The sequence below is a fragment of the Molossus molossus genome, unplaced genomic scaffold (genome assembly GCF_014108415.1).
Source record: "Molossus molossus isolate mMolMol1 unplaced genomic scaffold, mMolMol1.p scaffold_m16_p_13, whole genome shotgun sequence".
Classification (NCBI taxonomy): Eukaryota; Metazoa; Chordata; class Mammalia; order Chiroptera; family Molossidae; genus Molossus; species Molossus molossus.
In genome coordinates, this window is record NW_023425348.1 from 12,367,140 (window position 1) to 12,382,611 (window position 15,472).

At 56.8% G+C, this 15,472-nt stretch overlaps 1 protein-coding gene across 3 annotated transcripts; it reads left to right on the forward strand.

The window, feature by feature from the left end:
* Nucleotides 1–839: 839 nt before the first annotated feature.
* On the forward strand, nt 840–12,350 carry C2CD2L (C2CD2 like). 3 transcript variants are annotated; one of them, XM_036259431.1, is made up of 14 exons: nt 840–1,190; nt 3,154–3,249; nt 3,590–3,709; nt 3,861–3,971; nt 4,070–4,186; nt 4,783–4,894; nt 5,025–5,133; nt 6,063–6,127; nt 6,218–6,345; nt 6,433–6,607; nt 7,583–7,684; nt 7,819–7,955; nt 8,041–8,326; nt 10,819–12,350. In XM_036259431.1, the coding sequence occupies exons 1-14, from the start codon at nt 840–842 to the stop codon at nt 11,028–11,030; spliced, it is 2,121 nt and encodes a 706-aa protein (XP_036115324.1). In that variant the 3' UTR covers nt 11,031–12,350. The 3 variants fall into 3 exon arrangements, with proteins under 3 accessions (XP_036115324.1, XP_036115325.1, XP_036115326.1); XM_036259432.1 differs by having other exon boundaries at nt 7,822–7,955; XM_036259433.1 differs by lacking the exon at nt 3,861–3,971 and having other exon boundaries at nt 7,822–7,955.
* Nucleotides 12,351–15,472: the final 3,122 nt, after the last annotated feature.

The following is a 15,472-nucleotide window of genomic DNA, read 5'->3' on the forward strand; positions in this document are numbered from 1 at the left end:
TTCTCTCTGGTCGGTGTCAGCTGGACCTCTGCCTGGCACTTTCCATCTAGGAGGGTGCTCTGCACCCCCATACCCTGGGGCCTAACTTCGGCCAGGAAATGGGAACCAAGAAGCAGCAGAGCCTGGAGGTGTTGGGAGGGGTAAATGCTGTCCCCAGCAGTCACCTTCCTAACCCCAAACTACAACCCCCAGACCTCTGAGCAGCACAGGGGAACGCGGGGGCGGTGAATCAGGCGCGTGAAGTTACTCGGGCGGTGAGCTCGGGGAAGAGGGAGCACCCCATTCCCGGATGGGCTGGGGTGGTCAAAGATCCCGCCTCTTTCCAGCGCGGAACCGCCTCCGCTCCCGCCCTGCCCTCGCGCGGGGCTCCAGAGCTCCGCGCCGGGCTCCCCAAGCCCCACCCCGCGCGGGTGCGGCCCCTTTAAGGGCGGGTGGGGGCGGGGCGCCGGCCGTGTTGTCAGTGTCAGCTCTGCGCACGCAGCCCTCCCGGAGCTGGGGCGGCCCGCGAGCCCCGGGTTCCTGCAGACGAGTCCCCCCGGGGTCCGGCGGGGCCCGCGCCGTGGGTGGGAGGAGTCCCGCGCGGGACCAAGCCGCGTCGGACCGCCGGGCCGGAGCGAGCGGACCTCGAAGCGCGGGCGCCCGGCGCTGCGCCCCAGGACTCCTCTGGCTGATCTCTGGCCCCGCTGGTCCCGGGCGCCTGGCCCCGAGAGCCCCCGAGCCCGCTCGCCAGCCCCGGGGGAGCCCGCCCGCCCCGCGGCGCGCCTGGGCCATGCTCCCCCGGGGCAGCGGCTGAGCCGAGCTGGGACTGGCCCGGGGCTGCGCCCGAGCGCGCGCGGAGCATGGATCCGGGCTGGGGGCCGCGGGACGTGGGCTGGGCGGCGCTGCTGATCCTCTTCGCCGCCTCGCTGCTCACCGTGCTCGGCTGGCTGCTGCAGTACGCCCGCGGCTGGTGGCCGCTGCGGGAGCGCGGGGCCCGCAGCCCGGGACGCGCCTCGGCCGCCCCGCCGGCGGGCTCCCTGCGGGCGGGCGTGTGGCGCTCGCTGCTCCGGCTGCGGGCCGCTCGGGCGGGCGCCCCGGGGGAGCCAGGCGTCCGGGGCCTCCTGGCCTCACTTTTCGCCTTCAAGTCTTTCCGGGAGAACTGGCAGCGGGCTTGGGTGCGAGCGCTCAACGAGCAGGCCTGCAGGGATGGGGTGAGTCGGACAGGAGCACCTCGGGGTCCCCTCGCTCAGCCCTTCCTTCCAGGGGGGGACTGCTCGCTCATACTGGGTGGGGGTGGGGATCCACTGGGGAACCTCCTGGCTTCTCTTCCTTTCCGGGGTCGGAGAAAAGGGTGCAGGGGAGGCCGGAGGTTGTAGACACCCGGCTGTGTCCCAAATTCGCTGTTCTTGTGGTCAGGGTACTCTGGCCCCAAAGCCCTGCACAACTTGCTGTTCTCATAGCAACGCTAATCCCTGTGCCCGAGGGCACTTCCGCCTAGTCCGGGTGCTGACTGTGCTGGGGTGGGGGAATGTGAGGGTAGAAGGGAGACAGGTGCACCTTCCCAGGGAATTTGCCTGGTTCTCCTGCCACCGCACCCAGCTAACCTTTCGTGTCCCAAATCCCTGGTGTGATCAGGTAGGTTCCAAGGGAGCCTGAATTACCCCTCACCCTCACCCCTCAGTAATTCACTGCTACAGCCTAACACACCTTTTCCTATGCAGATATGTTGAGAGAAAGGTAGTTTAGGTGGAGAGCAGATTGATAATTAACGTTCTTCCCAGTAGATGAGGCTGGAGTTGCCCTTTGAGAGTCAGTCACAAACTAGCCTAATCTACTTCCTCCCGTTGCACCATGGGCATCTGACCTCCCAGGAGGTGGGGCAGGAAGCGTGGTCATAAGAGTGAGAGGTGGGTGGGTGGGAGGCAGAGGTCTCCCTCTCCCCGGGCCCTACCCATCCTGGCCCAGGAATCTCTCCTTGCTCTCACATCCATCCATCCAAGGCCCCTTGCTCAGAGGGTTCTCCGTTTCCAGCAACCACCAGTGTGAGGGCTTTACTCTGCTAGCTCCCCAGATGCCAGGAAACAGAAGTGACCACACAAGAAGTTGCTCTGTCTCCGGCCCAGCTGGCCAGCAGAAACCCAGATGACATCTTCCAGTCTACATCTTGACCTCACACCTCCCCCCAGCTGTCCCTGTACCTTGTCCCTGGGTCAGGAGTGACTCCCTAAGGCAGCTGACTCAGCTGGACATTGACCTCCCTTGCAGGGGATAGGAAGATTGGGGTTCCAAGCATCCATCTCCCCATCTCCTTGGGCCTGACCTTCAAACAAGACAACTGCAAGAGCAGAGAAACTGGCTTCCCTTGGTTTGCCAGGCAAATAACCCTGTGGATTTGTGTCCTCCCGTCCCAAGACCCAAGGAAGAGCTGTCGGCTCAGCCTGTGCCCCCTGCTCAATTCTTCTTCCCATCCTGCTCCCCAAATGGGGCAGCAGTAGGTCGCTTCCGCGGCTGTGAAAGAATTAGAAAGCTCTTTCAAGACCTAAGCTAAGCAGCTTTTTGTTCCCTAATACCACCCTGCTGTCTGCCTTGAGCAGTTAGCCAGACCCCGGGACCCTTGAGCCCTTTGAGTTTGCTTTTCTCCCAGTCCCTCTGGTCAAGTTCCCCAAGGCCATGCTGAGCTGTCTTCATCTCCAAGAATATGCATAGAATCATACTTGAGCGCATCCACGTCCTGTTTGTCTGGAAGAAGGCTTAGCCTGGTTTCTCAGCTCTTGCCTGGAATAAGTGGCCTTACTGCTTTTAGCCGTAGCTCAGCTGTGTCTCTTTCTGCCCAGCCGACACCTTTACGTATTATTTTTTTCTATGCATCCTTTTCTTTGGGTAAAGGATGGAGGACGAAGAGGAAGTTGGGGGGAGAAGAGGAGGCTCCTGGTATTCCAGGAAGAATCTAGGGGCTTCTGTTCAAGGTGATCTGGTCTCAGGTAGTCTGGCTCCCCAGTTCTCCATAGCAGCTGCAGGCCCTTTGATAGGTGGGGTTCAAGGAGAATACTTCCTATTCTAAAGCCCTTAGTCAAAGAGGGGTCAGAAGTGCCGGGTCCCAGCCAGCAACTGAGCAGGCCAGTCCTGCAAGGGTAGCTCCAAAGACCTCATCCTGTGTCCACTTTACTCCCTCAGAGCTCCATCCAAATCGCCTTTGAGGAGGTGCCCCAACTCTCACCCAGAGCCAGCATTGGTCATGTGACCTGCGTAGACCAATCAGAGCACACCATGGTAAGAGTCTGATGGACAGTGCCTTCTTTAGGGTCTCAGGGGGGGCAGAGTCCAAGGGTCATTCATTGGCTTAGGGATAAGGATTGGCTTCAGGAGGTCTGAGAATCCCACTAAAATTACATGCAACATGTAGTACATGTGTTTACGTCTACATTTTTCTGGAGAGAAGAGTCTTTGGCTTTTATGATTCTTTTATGAACTTGTGGCCCCAAAGCAGTCAGGTCTCAAGGACAACTGAAGAGGGGAGGGGTCTGCTGACCCATTACAGGGCAGGGCAACGCGGGATTGAGCGTCCTTTCTCCCTGCCTAACCCTGTGCCTCCACGCCTTGCCTGTCCCAGGTGCTGCACTGTCAGCTCTCTGCTGAGGAGGTGATGTTCCCAGTTTCTGTGACCCAACAGTCCCCCGCTGCCGTCTCCATGGAGACCTACCACATCACTCTGACACTGCCACCGACACAGGTGGAGGGGGTGTGGGAAGCAGAGTGGGGCGGCAGGTGGTTCAGTTGCCTTTCAGTTTGGTTCTGTTCTGAGATGGAATTTGGGAAGAGAGGGTCCTGGGGAGTGGGACTAATTGGGCAAGTCAACTCAGCCTTTTTGTCCCCGTCCCCAGTTGGAAGTCAGCCTGGAGGAAATCCCTGGTGAGGGGCTCCTTGTGTCCTGGGCCTTCAGGGGTCGCCCAGATCTCAGCCTGACGGTGCTTCCCAAGCTGCAGGCCAGAGAGGTGAGGGAGCGGCCGGTGGGGGTGGGGGTGGGGGTGGCAGGAAGAGCAGCAGGGGGAGGGGAAGCAGAGCTGGGGCCCCATCTCTTTGTTCTCACTAGAGAGGTGAGGGCCAAGTGGAGCTCTCCACCATCGAGGAGCTGATTAAGGACGCCATCGTCAGCACCCAGCCAGCCATGATGGTCAACCTCCGGGCCTGCTCTGCCCCCGGAGGTCTGGTGAGTAGGCACTCGAAGCAAATAGTTTGTGCCCTGGCCTGTGTGGCTCCATTGGTTGAATATCGTCCCATGCAGTAACATGTGTGCCCCCCCCCCCCTTGAATCCTGGCCAGGGCACATGCCCAGGTTTCAGGCTCCATCCCCACCCAGTAGAGGGCATGCGGAAGGCAGCTGATGTATGTTTCTCAATGTTTCTCTTTCTCTCTCTCTTCCTTCCTCTCTAAACATCAATAAAAAATACGTATCTTTAAAAAAGCAAATAGGCCCTGGCTGGTTTGGCTCAGCGGTTAGAGCGTTGGCCTGCGGTCCTGAGAGACCCGGGTTCGGTTCCCACTAAGGGCATGTACCTCGGTTGCAGTTTGTCCCCGGCCCTGGTTGGTTGTGCGGGTGTTAGCCACTCGATGTGTCTCTTTCACGTCGATGTTTCTCTCTCTCTGTTCCTCTCTCTCCCTCCCACTCTATCTGTACAAGGATTGGAAAAATGTCCTCGGGTGAGGATACAAAAAATAAAAATAAAAAAAAAGCAAATAGTGTGCAGGCATGCTGTCCCTGGGGTGCTGTGTCGGAATTCTCTTTTTACCTGCTTCTGCTCTCAGGTGCCCAGTGACAAGCCAGCCGTGGCGTCCCAGGCCCAGCCACCCACCTCCAGACCTACCCGGTTGTTCCTGCGGCAGCTTCGAGCATCGCACCTGGGAAGCGAGCTGGAGGGTGAGCGAAGTGGCTGGGGCTGCGGAGGCTGTGGTTGCAGGCCCTCTGCCCTCTGCCCGCGCAGGCCTCTCTGCCCCGCAGTGGCGCCCACCTTCGCTCTGAGCAGCTTCTCATTTCTGTTCCCTCACAGGCACCGGGGAGCTGTGCTGCGTGGCTGAGCTCGACCACCCCACGCAGCAGAAGTGGACCAAGCCCGTGAAGGCTGGTCCCGAGGTGGAATGGACGGAGGACCTGGCGCTGTAAGGAGTGACTCCCCCACCCCACCCCTGCTCCCAGGGCAGGCTGAGAAACATCCCTTCCGGCACAGCCCTGGCATGAAGGGACCAGCTCTGTTTTCACTGAACCTTGGTGTGTGCCCCTTTTGTATGCCAGCCCCCAATATGCCAGCCCCCAACCGAGGTCCCAGGGATACAGACATGACCAAGATACGCTCCCCACCCCGATTTGATTTCAGTCTCGAGGCAGAGACGGATGTATGTAAAGAAGATGGTATAAGGCCCTAGTCGAGGTTTACAAAAAGTGCATAGGAGTGCTTGTATGGGGGAGGGTAATTCCTGTAGAAGAATAAGGATCCGAGTAGGCTTCATGGAGGAGGTGACATTGATTTATATTATTTTATTTTTTGTTAATCCTCACCCGAAGATATTTTTCCATTGATTTTTAGATAGAGTGAAAGGGAGGGAGGGAGAAGCATCGATGTGAGAGAGATACCTTGAGTGGTTGCCTCCTTCATGACCCCCACTGGGCCAGGGATCAAACCTGCAACCCAGGTACTGCCCTTGACTGGGAATCAAACCCGAGACCCTTTGGTCCTCAGGCTGATGCTCTAACCACTGAGCCGAAGTGGCCAGGGTAGGAGATGAGTAAGAGGAGGATTTCCACAGACTGTGAGGGACCAGTGTGCTTGGCAGAGGGACGAGCTTGAGCAAAAGAAGGATGGCACTTTGAAACAGAGACCGGAAGGCAGGGTGGAGCAGGACCGGGGGGCTTGAAGGCCCAGCTGAGGATGTGGTCTCCGCTTCTCTGGGGAAGAGAACGTACTTGGAAGGCAGGAATCTTCTTGGAGCATCTTATGTATGTGTATCTCTCTCTGCCTCTGGCCTGGATCAGCTTGAGAGGGTGGATCCCTTTGCTAACTTCTCCCTCCCCCCCCTTCTCCTGGCCACAGGGATCTGGGCCCCCAGAGCCGGGAGCTGGTCCTCAAAGTGCTGAGGAGCAGCAGCTGTGGAGACAGTGAGTACGAAGCAGGAAGGGGCGCCCCTGGGTGGGCGCTGAGTGGGGCCTGGCCGTGGACCCAGCTCCCAGCGCCAACCCTCTCCGCAGCTGAACTCCTCGGCCAGACCACACTGCCTGTGGGCTCCCCTTCCAGACCGCTGTCCCGAAGACAGGTGTGCCCACTCACCCCCGGGCCAGGAAAGGCCCTGGGGCCAGCAGCCACCATGGCAGTGGAGGTGAGTAGCCGACCCCTGGGGGAGAAGGGAGGCGACAGGAGAGGGCTGTCTTTGAGGCCTGGCCTCTACTCTCCCGCCTCTTGACAGCTTCAGTATGAGGAGGGCTCCCCCCGGAACCTGGGCACGCCCACCCCTTCTACTCCACGCCCCAGCATCACACCGACCAAAAAGATTGAGCTGGACCGGACCATCATGCCCGATGGCACCATCGTCACCACAGTCACCACGGTCCAGTCTCGGCCCCGCGTAGATGGCAAATTAGGTAAAAAGGGGGAGCCTGAGAGTCCAGCCATACCTGGGTCCCCAGATCCTTGGCAGGACAGGGACAGGGCAAAGGAAAGCGCCAATTCCAGCGGCCCCTGGTTTCGCCCACATCCTCATTATCTTTGTCTCTCTCAGGTGTCCCTCACATCCCTCCATCCCCACTGTTCCCACTCAGTCCTGGGTCCACGACCCCTCACACGGGACCAAGTCCCCTCTGTCTCTTCCCAGGTCTGTTCCCCTCTCTTTCCCAGCCCCAACCGCCTGATCACTCCCTCCTTCTCCCCGCAAACTTCCATTGTCCTGTGGGATCCCTCAACTCACCCAGTGGCCTCTGTGATATTTCATCTCCTCCCAGGGTCTTCCGTGACATTTCTCCCGTCTCTAGGGGTCCCCTGGGATCCCCTTTCTTCCACTGAACCCGTGTGCCATCTCTGCACCTCTCAGTGTTTTCATGGCCTCTCCCACACCCCCCGTGGGCCCAGGGCATTTTCCCATACTCCCCTTTGGTTCCTGTGTATCCTCTGTCCCATGGTGGCAGCTGCTGCTGCTTTTCATTCTCACCCCAGGATGTTTTTCCATTGATTTTTAAATTTTTAAATTTTTATTTCTTAGATAGAATGGGGGGGCGGAGAGAGAAAGAGAAAGAAAAACATCAATGTGAGAGAGGCACATGGATTGGTTGCCCTCTGCATGACCCCGACCGGGCAGGGGATCAAACCTGCAACCCTGGATTGTGTATGTGCCCTTGACCTTGACCAGGAGTCGAACCCATGACCCTTTGGTCCGAGGGCTGACACTCTAACCACTGAGCAAAACCGGGCAGGGCCCCGTGGCATCTTCTTAATCACTCCTGTGATTAATCATCTCTTAGTCACCCCATACTCTGAGTCACCAAAGCCTACATCTCAACAAAGACAGGACGGGGGCCGCTCTGAAACACCTCCCGGCTCACTGACCCTCCCCCGCCCACCAGACTCCCCCTCCCGCTCCCCGTCCAAGGTGGAGGTGACCGAGAAGACGACAACGGTGCTGAGTGAGAACAGCGGTCCCAGCAGCGCCTCCCACAGCAGCAGCCGTGAGTGGGGGACTGGGAATGTGACCGCTGGCTGGTACCGGGCCCCAGAGTGAAAAAACCACTGTGGGTGGGGCCTGGGGGTCAAGTCCAAGAGGAGAGGGAGAGGAGTCAGGTTGCCCACCGTCTGTCCCCAGCAGGGGAGAGCCACCTTTCCAACGGCTTGGACCCTGTCGCAGAGACAGCGATTCGCCAGCTCACTGAACCCAGTGGGCGGGCAGCCAAGAAGACACCCACTAAGCGTAGCACTCTCATCATCTCGGGCGTTTCCAAGGTAACGGCTCTGGGGAGAGGAGCTGGGATAGGGAGGAAGCCCTAATGGGTCACTCCGGTCCATTAAAACTTGTCCCTTTTGCCAGGTGCCCGTTGCTCAGGATGAGTTGGCACTGTCCCTGGGCTATGCGGCATCTCTGGAAGCCTCCACGCAGGGTCACGCAGGGACCAGCAGAGATCCCTCTTCACCTCCCTCAGACCCACCAGTCCTGTTTCCAGGACCCCTAGAAGCTCTCTCCAGTCCCACAAGTGCCCAGGAAGCAGACGAGACAACACGGTCGGACATTTCTGAGAGGCCGTCTGTGGATGACGTCGAGTCGGAAACAGGGTCTACTGGTGCCCTAGAGACCCGCAGCCTCAAAGATCACAAAGGTGGGAGATGCTGGCAGCCCCACCTTCTGTGCTCAGAATCGTGACCTGGGTCCTCCTGGACCCGTCGGGACACGAACGCCAATTTGCTTTGTCCTCTCCTGACCGATTGCCAGAGACCCCAGCCTGTCTCGGCCGAGCTCAAGTAGAGAGGGAACTTGACGCTTTGGGTCCTGCGACATCATTTACCACCCCTTTCCTTTTCTCCTGTGTCTAAGTGTGTGTCTTCCTTCCCTTGTTTTATTTCTTCTTCCCTTTCATCTGTACTCTCTCCCCTGTGAGTAAAGAAACCCTACCTTGGGCTCCCCTAGGACCATGGCTCTAGTAGTGGCACTTTGTGGATAGTAATGGTCCTTCTAGCTTCTCTTTTTTTTTCTTTATTGATTTTAGAGAGAGAGGAAGGAGAGGGAGACAGAAACATCGATGAGAGAGAACATCGATTGCCCGCCTCCTGCATGCCCCCCACTGGGGATCTGGCCCACAACCTGGGCCTGTGCCCTGACTGGCGACCTCTTGGTGCAGAGGTCAACGCTCAACCACTGAGCCACTGGCCGGGCAGTCCTAACTTCTGAAGATGAAGGCGTCCTCAAACATCATCTCTGTGTCAGCGGGTCTGTCCACCAGAGCTGTATTTAACCACTTGTGGATAATCAGATTCCTAAACCCAAAGGCTGCTGTGCCAGCACCTTCCTCATAAGTTGGTCTCAATGGACCTCTTTGAAGTTTCCCAGATGTGTCCGTTCCTGCGCACATCCTGGAATTTTGTCCATAAGTCAGTTCCACCCAACCTTGTTCCTTCATGTTTCCCTCTGAGGACATTTATTTATTTATTTTTATTTTTTTTAAAAAAATATTTTTTTTCTTTATTTGATTTTAGAGAGAGAAGAAGGGAGGAGAGAGAGAGACAGAAACATTGATGAGAGAGACAGAAACATCGATGAGAGAGAACATGGATTGGCTGCCTCCTGCACGCCCCCACTGGGGATTGGGCCCACAACCTGGGCATGTGCCCTGACCGGGAATCGAACCGGTGACCTCCTGGTGCAGGGTCGATGCCCAATCACTGAGCCACACCTGCGGGCTGAGGACATTTTCAGAAACCCCTCTGCACAGCCTCTGTCTTTCCATAGTAAGGGGCCAGCTTGCAGTCTGCACACAGAGCCGCAGCCCGGGGACATTCCTCCTCGGCCCGGTTCTGTCCCCAGCCACACAGATCCCGCGGGCACCCCCGCTTCTTCCTCAGGAAGGACACAGGGCATGTTTTGTCTCTGCTTTCTTTCCTAAGGAAGCCTGGCTTGGAGGCCGAGGGCCTGGCTGTGCTCTGCACCTCGGCCGCCCCGCTCAGGCTGCCCCTGCCCCGTGCCCCCCTCTCCGCTCAGCCTGCCCCCCCCTGTGCTCCCCTCTCCGCTCAGCCTGCCCCCTGTGCCCCCCTCTCCGCTCAGCCTGCCCCCCCCTGTGCTCCCCTCTCCGCTCAGCCTGCCCCCTGTGCCCCCCTCTCCGCTCAGCCTGATCCCACCCCGTGCCCCCCTCTCCACTCAGCCTGCCCCCCCATGCCCCCTCTCCGCTCAGCCTGTCCCCTGTGCCCCCCTCTCCGCTCAGCCTGTCCCCTGTGCCCCCCTCTCCGCTCAGCCTGTCCCCTGTGCCCCCCTCTCCGCTCAGCCTGCCCCCTGTGCCCCCCTCTCCGCTCAGCCTGTCCCCTGTGCCCCCCTCTCCGCTCAGCCTGTCCCCTGGGCCCCCCTCTCCGCTCAGCCTGTCCCCTGTGCCCCCTCCTCTGCTCAGCCTGTCCCCTGTGCCCCCCTCTCCGCTCAGCCTGTCCCCCCTGTTCCCCCCTCTCCGCTCAGCCTGCTCCCCCCCGTGCCCCCCTCTCCGCTCAGCCTGTCCCCTGTGCCCCCCTCTCCGCTCAGCCTGTCCCCTGTGCCCCCCTCTCCGCTCAGCCTGCCCCCCGTGCCCCCCTCTCCACTCAGCCTGTCCCCTGTGCCCCCCCTCTCCGCTCAGCCTGCCCCTCGTGCCCCCTCTCCGCTCAGCCTGCTCCCCCCCCGTGCCCCCCTCTCCGCTCAGCCTGCCCCCCCTGTTCCCCCCTCTCCGCTCAGCCTGATCCCGCCCCGTGCCCCTCTCTCCGCTCAGGCTGCCCCCCCCACCCTGTGCCTCCCTCTCCGCTCAGCCTGCCCCCCGTGTCCCCTCTCCTCCCCCCGTGCCCCCCTCTCCGCTCAGCCTGCCCCCCCTGTTCCCCCCTCTCCGCTCAGCCTGATCCCGCCCCGTGCCCCTCTCTCCGCTCAGGCTGCCCCCCCCACCCTGTGCCTCCCTCTCCGCTCAGCCTGCCCCCCCGTGTCCCCTCTCCTCCCCCCGTGCCCCCTCTCTGCCCCCCTGCCCCCTCTCCTCTCAGCCTGCCCCCCTACCCCCCTCTCCGCTCAGCCCCCCCCCCGTGCCCCCCTCTCCGCTCAGCCGCCCCCCCCCCCCGTGCCCCCCTCTCCGCTCAGCCTCCCTCTCCCCCGCAGTGAGTTTCCTGCGCAGCGGCACCAAGCTCATCTTCCGCCGGAGACCCCGACAGAAGGAAGCTGGGCTGAGCCAGTCCCACGACGACCTCTCCAACGCCACGGCCACGCCCAGCGTCCGCAAGAAGGCCGGCAGCTTTTCCCGCCGCCTCATCAAGCGCTTTTCCTTCAAAACCAAACCCAAGGCCAATGGCAGCCCCAGCCCCCAGCTCTGAGGGCCTCCTCTCCTGAGCTGGGACAGGCCCACGCCCGACTCCCCTTGGGTCCCCTTCCTGGACCCGCAGCCTGGGCGGGGAAGCCCTGTCCCGGGCTGGGGGCCCTTGGAAGGGTACTTGCAGTGGGGACCGAGAGAGAGGAGCCCCTGGGCTGAGGACCCGAGGGGGGGTGGCTGGAGGGAAGGGGCTCTGTCCTGGCATGTGTGGGCACTCCTCAGAACTGTGCGCCTGCTGTTGACACTGGCCCTCGGAGGAGTTCCAGGGTGCTCAGCTCCCCAGCTGCCCCCCTTATTTATTCTCTTTTCTATTTATAATACGTGTGGTCCAGGACTCTCAGTGAACAGAGGATAGAGGGCATCTCTCCCCGGTGACCCTTCTTTCCTGTCTCAGGAGGGTAGGCAGGTCCCTCTGGGTGGGGCTCCCACACCTCCCTTAGGTCCCTACTCTGACCAGCACCAGTGTCTCCCTCGGAGGACACTGGCAGCCAGTGCCCGGAATGGGGGGCAGGTACTCCCCACCTCCCTGCCTCCACTTCTGCTCCTCATCCCTCCGTTCCCCTTTATTACCATTTTTGTACCTGATGCCTTCTCCAGGAGCAGTGGCTCTGTTGGAAGGAGGGATTCAGGGGCTCGGTGGGGACCCTTCCCTGAACAGGTGGCATTAGGGGTTTTATTTCAAGACCATGATGGAGCATGAGCAGGGCTGCACCGTGGTATGTTGGGAGATGATGATGTCCATTGCTGTGTGATGGCTTGGAATTTAATTTATTAAAGTCAAATTGGAGTTTATAAACTGGACAACTGGTTATCCTTTGAAAGGCGAAGGGGCAGTGAGGCTGTGGTGTCGAGGGTCAGGCCCAGGGCCCAGGGAGTGAGGTGGGGTGAGTGACACACACATCGGGTCTGCTGAGAGGTTCCCGCAGGGAGGGAGCGACATGTGGAAAGAGGGTGGGAGAACAGGAGTTTTGAAGGGTGAGGTTGTAGCAAAGGTCAGACAAAAAAGGCAGTTTGCTAGTACAGGCATCTTCAGTTTCCTCTCTCGAACAATCTGCTCCTGCCTGGAAATAGCAGAGCCCAGAGCAAGGACTCTGGATCTACACTGCCTGGATTGGACTCCCAGCTCCACTAATTACCTTTGTGACCTGGGGCAAGTTATGTAACCTCAGAGTGCCTCAGTGTTCTCATCTGTGAAAGGGGGATGTGGTTGTAGATGGGAAGTAAGTACAGTGCTCAGCACTCTCCTGGCACTGAGTGGTGACAAAGGGTTAACTGTGGCCTCAGAAGAGACAGCTTGGGAGGGGGAAAGTCTTTTTAAAATTTTTCAATTATTTTTAGACATACAGCATAGTGGTTAGACATTATATAATTTATGAAGTGATCCCCCGAGAATTCTAGTCCCCACCTGGCACCATACATAGTTGTTACAATGTTACTGACTACATTTCCTATGCTGCCAATTCATACTTCATTCCTGCACCTTTTTCACCCAGCTCCCCAGCCACTTCCCATCTGGCAACCATCAGTTTGTTCTCCATCTATAAATCTGTTTCTGTTTTGTGTGTTTGCTAATTTTATTCTTTAGAGTCCACATATAAGTGAAATCATGCGGTATTTGTCTTTCTCTGTCTGGCTTATTTCACTTAGTACAATACCCTTTGGATCTACCCATGTTGTTGCAAACGGTAAGGTTTCATTCTTTTTTATGGCCAAGTAACATTCCATTGTATGTATGCATCACATCGTCCTTATCCAATTGTCTATGGAGGGACACAGGATGCTTCCACACCTTGGCTATTGTAAATAATGCTGCCGTTATTACAGTGCATAGGGCTTTTTGAACCAGTGTTTTGGATTTCTTCAGATAAACACCCAGAAGTGGAATTGCCGAATCATAAGGTAGTTCTATTTTTAATTTTTTGAAGAGTCTCCATACTGTTTTCCATAGTTGCTGCACCAGTCTGCAATCAAGAAGGGGAAGTTTTATCAAGGTTTCGTCATCATAAAAATTCTTTCGCTCCTAAAGGTGGGCCAGTTCCAGGGAGAGATGGGTACTAGGAAACTCTACGTCCCTGGTTCCTGGTGGCTGGGACCTTGTGCAGGACTTGAAGTAGGCAAGCCTGCTGCCGGATTTCAGAGCACTGGTCCGGGGTCAGAAACCTGCGTGTTCCACGGACACACCGGGTGACCTTGGGCGGACCGCTGCTTTGTGGACCTCAACTTCCTGGTCTCTGAAAGGAAGAGTGGCCTGGGTAACCATCCAGATTGTTCTCAGCCCTGCCCTTCTGGCTTATATACATCACAGGGTTCGAGGCACGTGACTTTGGGAGGCAGCATGGAGTCATTGATATCCCCCATGATCCTGTCCACACTAGTCACAGACTGTGGGATCGTGTATTTAGAAAGAGTGGCAGAGTATGGATATTTGGTTAATTCGAATATAGGGATAGGCTCAACTCTAAGTCATGAAAACTCAGATTTATAAAGCTATTTCCCCTGATCTCAGGAACGCAACTCTCAGTGGTTCTGAGGGGCAGTTTGTTTGTTTACCAACATGACAAGACAGCCAAACACACTGAACTGGAAATTTCACAAGAAACTTGTTGATGGGAGGGTAGGTATTGAGAGTCCCACTGGACCTGTGGACTGAGTGGCTGGTCATTGGAAATTGTGCTCAACTTCCAGGGCTGAGCTGCCCAGAGTTCAAAGGAGCCACATAGTTGTCGTGAAGACATGCCCGGTCACAAAAATAGGGATTTTGAAAGCGAACGCAAAGGCTATACATAACACAATTTAATCAACTTGATGCATTTTATACTTTCGGAAGAGAGCACAGCTTTGGATGAGTACGAATTATGCTTTAAGTTTTTGTGGCAGCTTTTAAAGAACAAGTCCCAGAATGTGTCGGAATTATCCAGCCAAAACTGAGGCTGATTTTGAAAAGCAGCAGATTGAGATGGAAGTGAGCCACGCTAGACGGCAAGCCACACACGCCCCACGTTCGGAAACCTGTGGATCGCAGAACCGTCTCGAGCTTTTTACTCTGTGAAAACTGATCTACACAGCTCTGTGAGCGAACTTTTTCTTCTCTCAAGTAAAGCTAATAGCCATCTTCAGTGGTATATATCTGAATCAAAGTAAGATTGGCATTTCGTGAAGTACTACTATAACCATGCTTTTGAATGAGCAAAGTTGATACAATATATTTTACTATTGTATTATATTTTAAAACAAGCACAAAGCGATAATTCACTGATAATAAACTTTATGGGAACATTCCTGGTTTCACTATAACTTTGCTTTTTTTTTTTAAAAGAGATTTGTGTGTGTGTGTGTGCGTGCGTGCACGTGGGGGGTGTGTGATTTGTGCCCCTAACAGGAACAGAACCTGGGACTCTCTGGTCCACAGGCTGATACTCCAACCGCTGAGCCAAACCGGCCAGGGCTAACTTAGCTATTTTTTTTATCCTCCCCCGAGGACATTTTTCCATTTTTTGTTCAGACAGAGTGGGAGGGAGGGAGAGGACGAAAGAGAGAGAGAAACATCGATGTGAAAGTGGCTGCCACCTGCACGACCAACCAGGGCCGGGGACAAACTGCAACCGAAGTACGTGCCCTTAGCGGGAACCAAACCCAGGTCTCTCTGGACCACAGGCCGACGCTCTAACCGCTGAGCCAAACCAGCCAGGGCTAACTTTGCTATTTTTAATGGCACCTTTATTGTATTTATATTGGACATTGAATGTTTTTTCTGATCATATACATCATAGAGGCCTATTTTTAGGTTAGAAAAATACAACACAATAAAATAACTATTAATCCCAATGAAGTTTACTAAGGTACAGAATTTATTTAACAACTATAACTTGAACCCTGACTGAGTGCCAGCCACTAGGCTAAGTGGTGGAATTACGAAGGTGGAGAAGGTACGCTTTCTCACTGAACTCAGGCGAGTGTGCAGAGTACAGACAGACAGGGAAATACAATGCATAATAGAGCTGTAATGGGGAAATACGGGAAAGCAACGTCCAGAATGACTTCTTGGAAAAAGAAGCCTCTTCCCTGAGAACAGAAGAATGGGTAGCAATCAGACCAGTGCCAGGGACGGGGGAGAAGTGGAAGAGTGTTCCGGGCACAGGAGACAGCAACTACTAGGCAGGAGAGGTAAGAGGTGGCCAGCTAGGTGTGGTGAGAAATGGAAAGGATTTGGGGCTGCAGGCTGGGTAGTTCAGTTGGTTAGAGCATTGCCCTGAAACGCCAAGGTTGAGGGCTTGACCCCTGGTCAGGGCACATACAAGAATCAACCAATGGCCCTGGCCGGTTTTGCTCAGTGGTTAGAGCATCGGCCTGTGGTCCGGAGGGACCCGGGTTCGGTTCCCGCTAAGGGCACGTACCTCGGTTGCAGTTTGTCCCCGGCCCTGGTTGGTTGTGCGGGTGGCAGCCACT

Bases quoted from the DNA above. Each gene is read 5' to 3' on its own strand.
- C2CD2L (XM_036259431.1), top strand. From the start codon at position 840: ATGGATCCGGGCTGGGGGCCGCGGGACGTGGGCTGGGCGGCGCTGCTG. The intron at 5,134-6,062 runs GTAAGGAGTGAC...TCCTGGCCACAG, and splicing joins TGGACGGAGGACCTGGCGCT to GGATCTGGGCCCCCAGAGCC. The intron at 6,608-7,582 runs GTAAAAAGGGGG...CCCGCCCACCAG, and splicing joins CCGCGTAGATGGCAAATTAG to ACTCCCCCTCCCGCTCCCCG.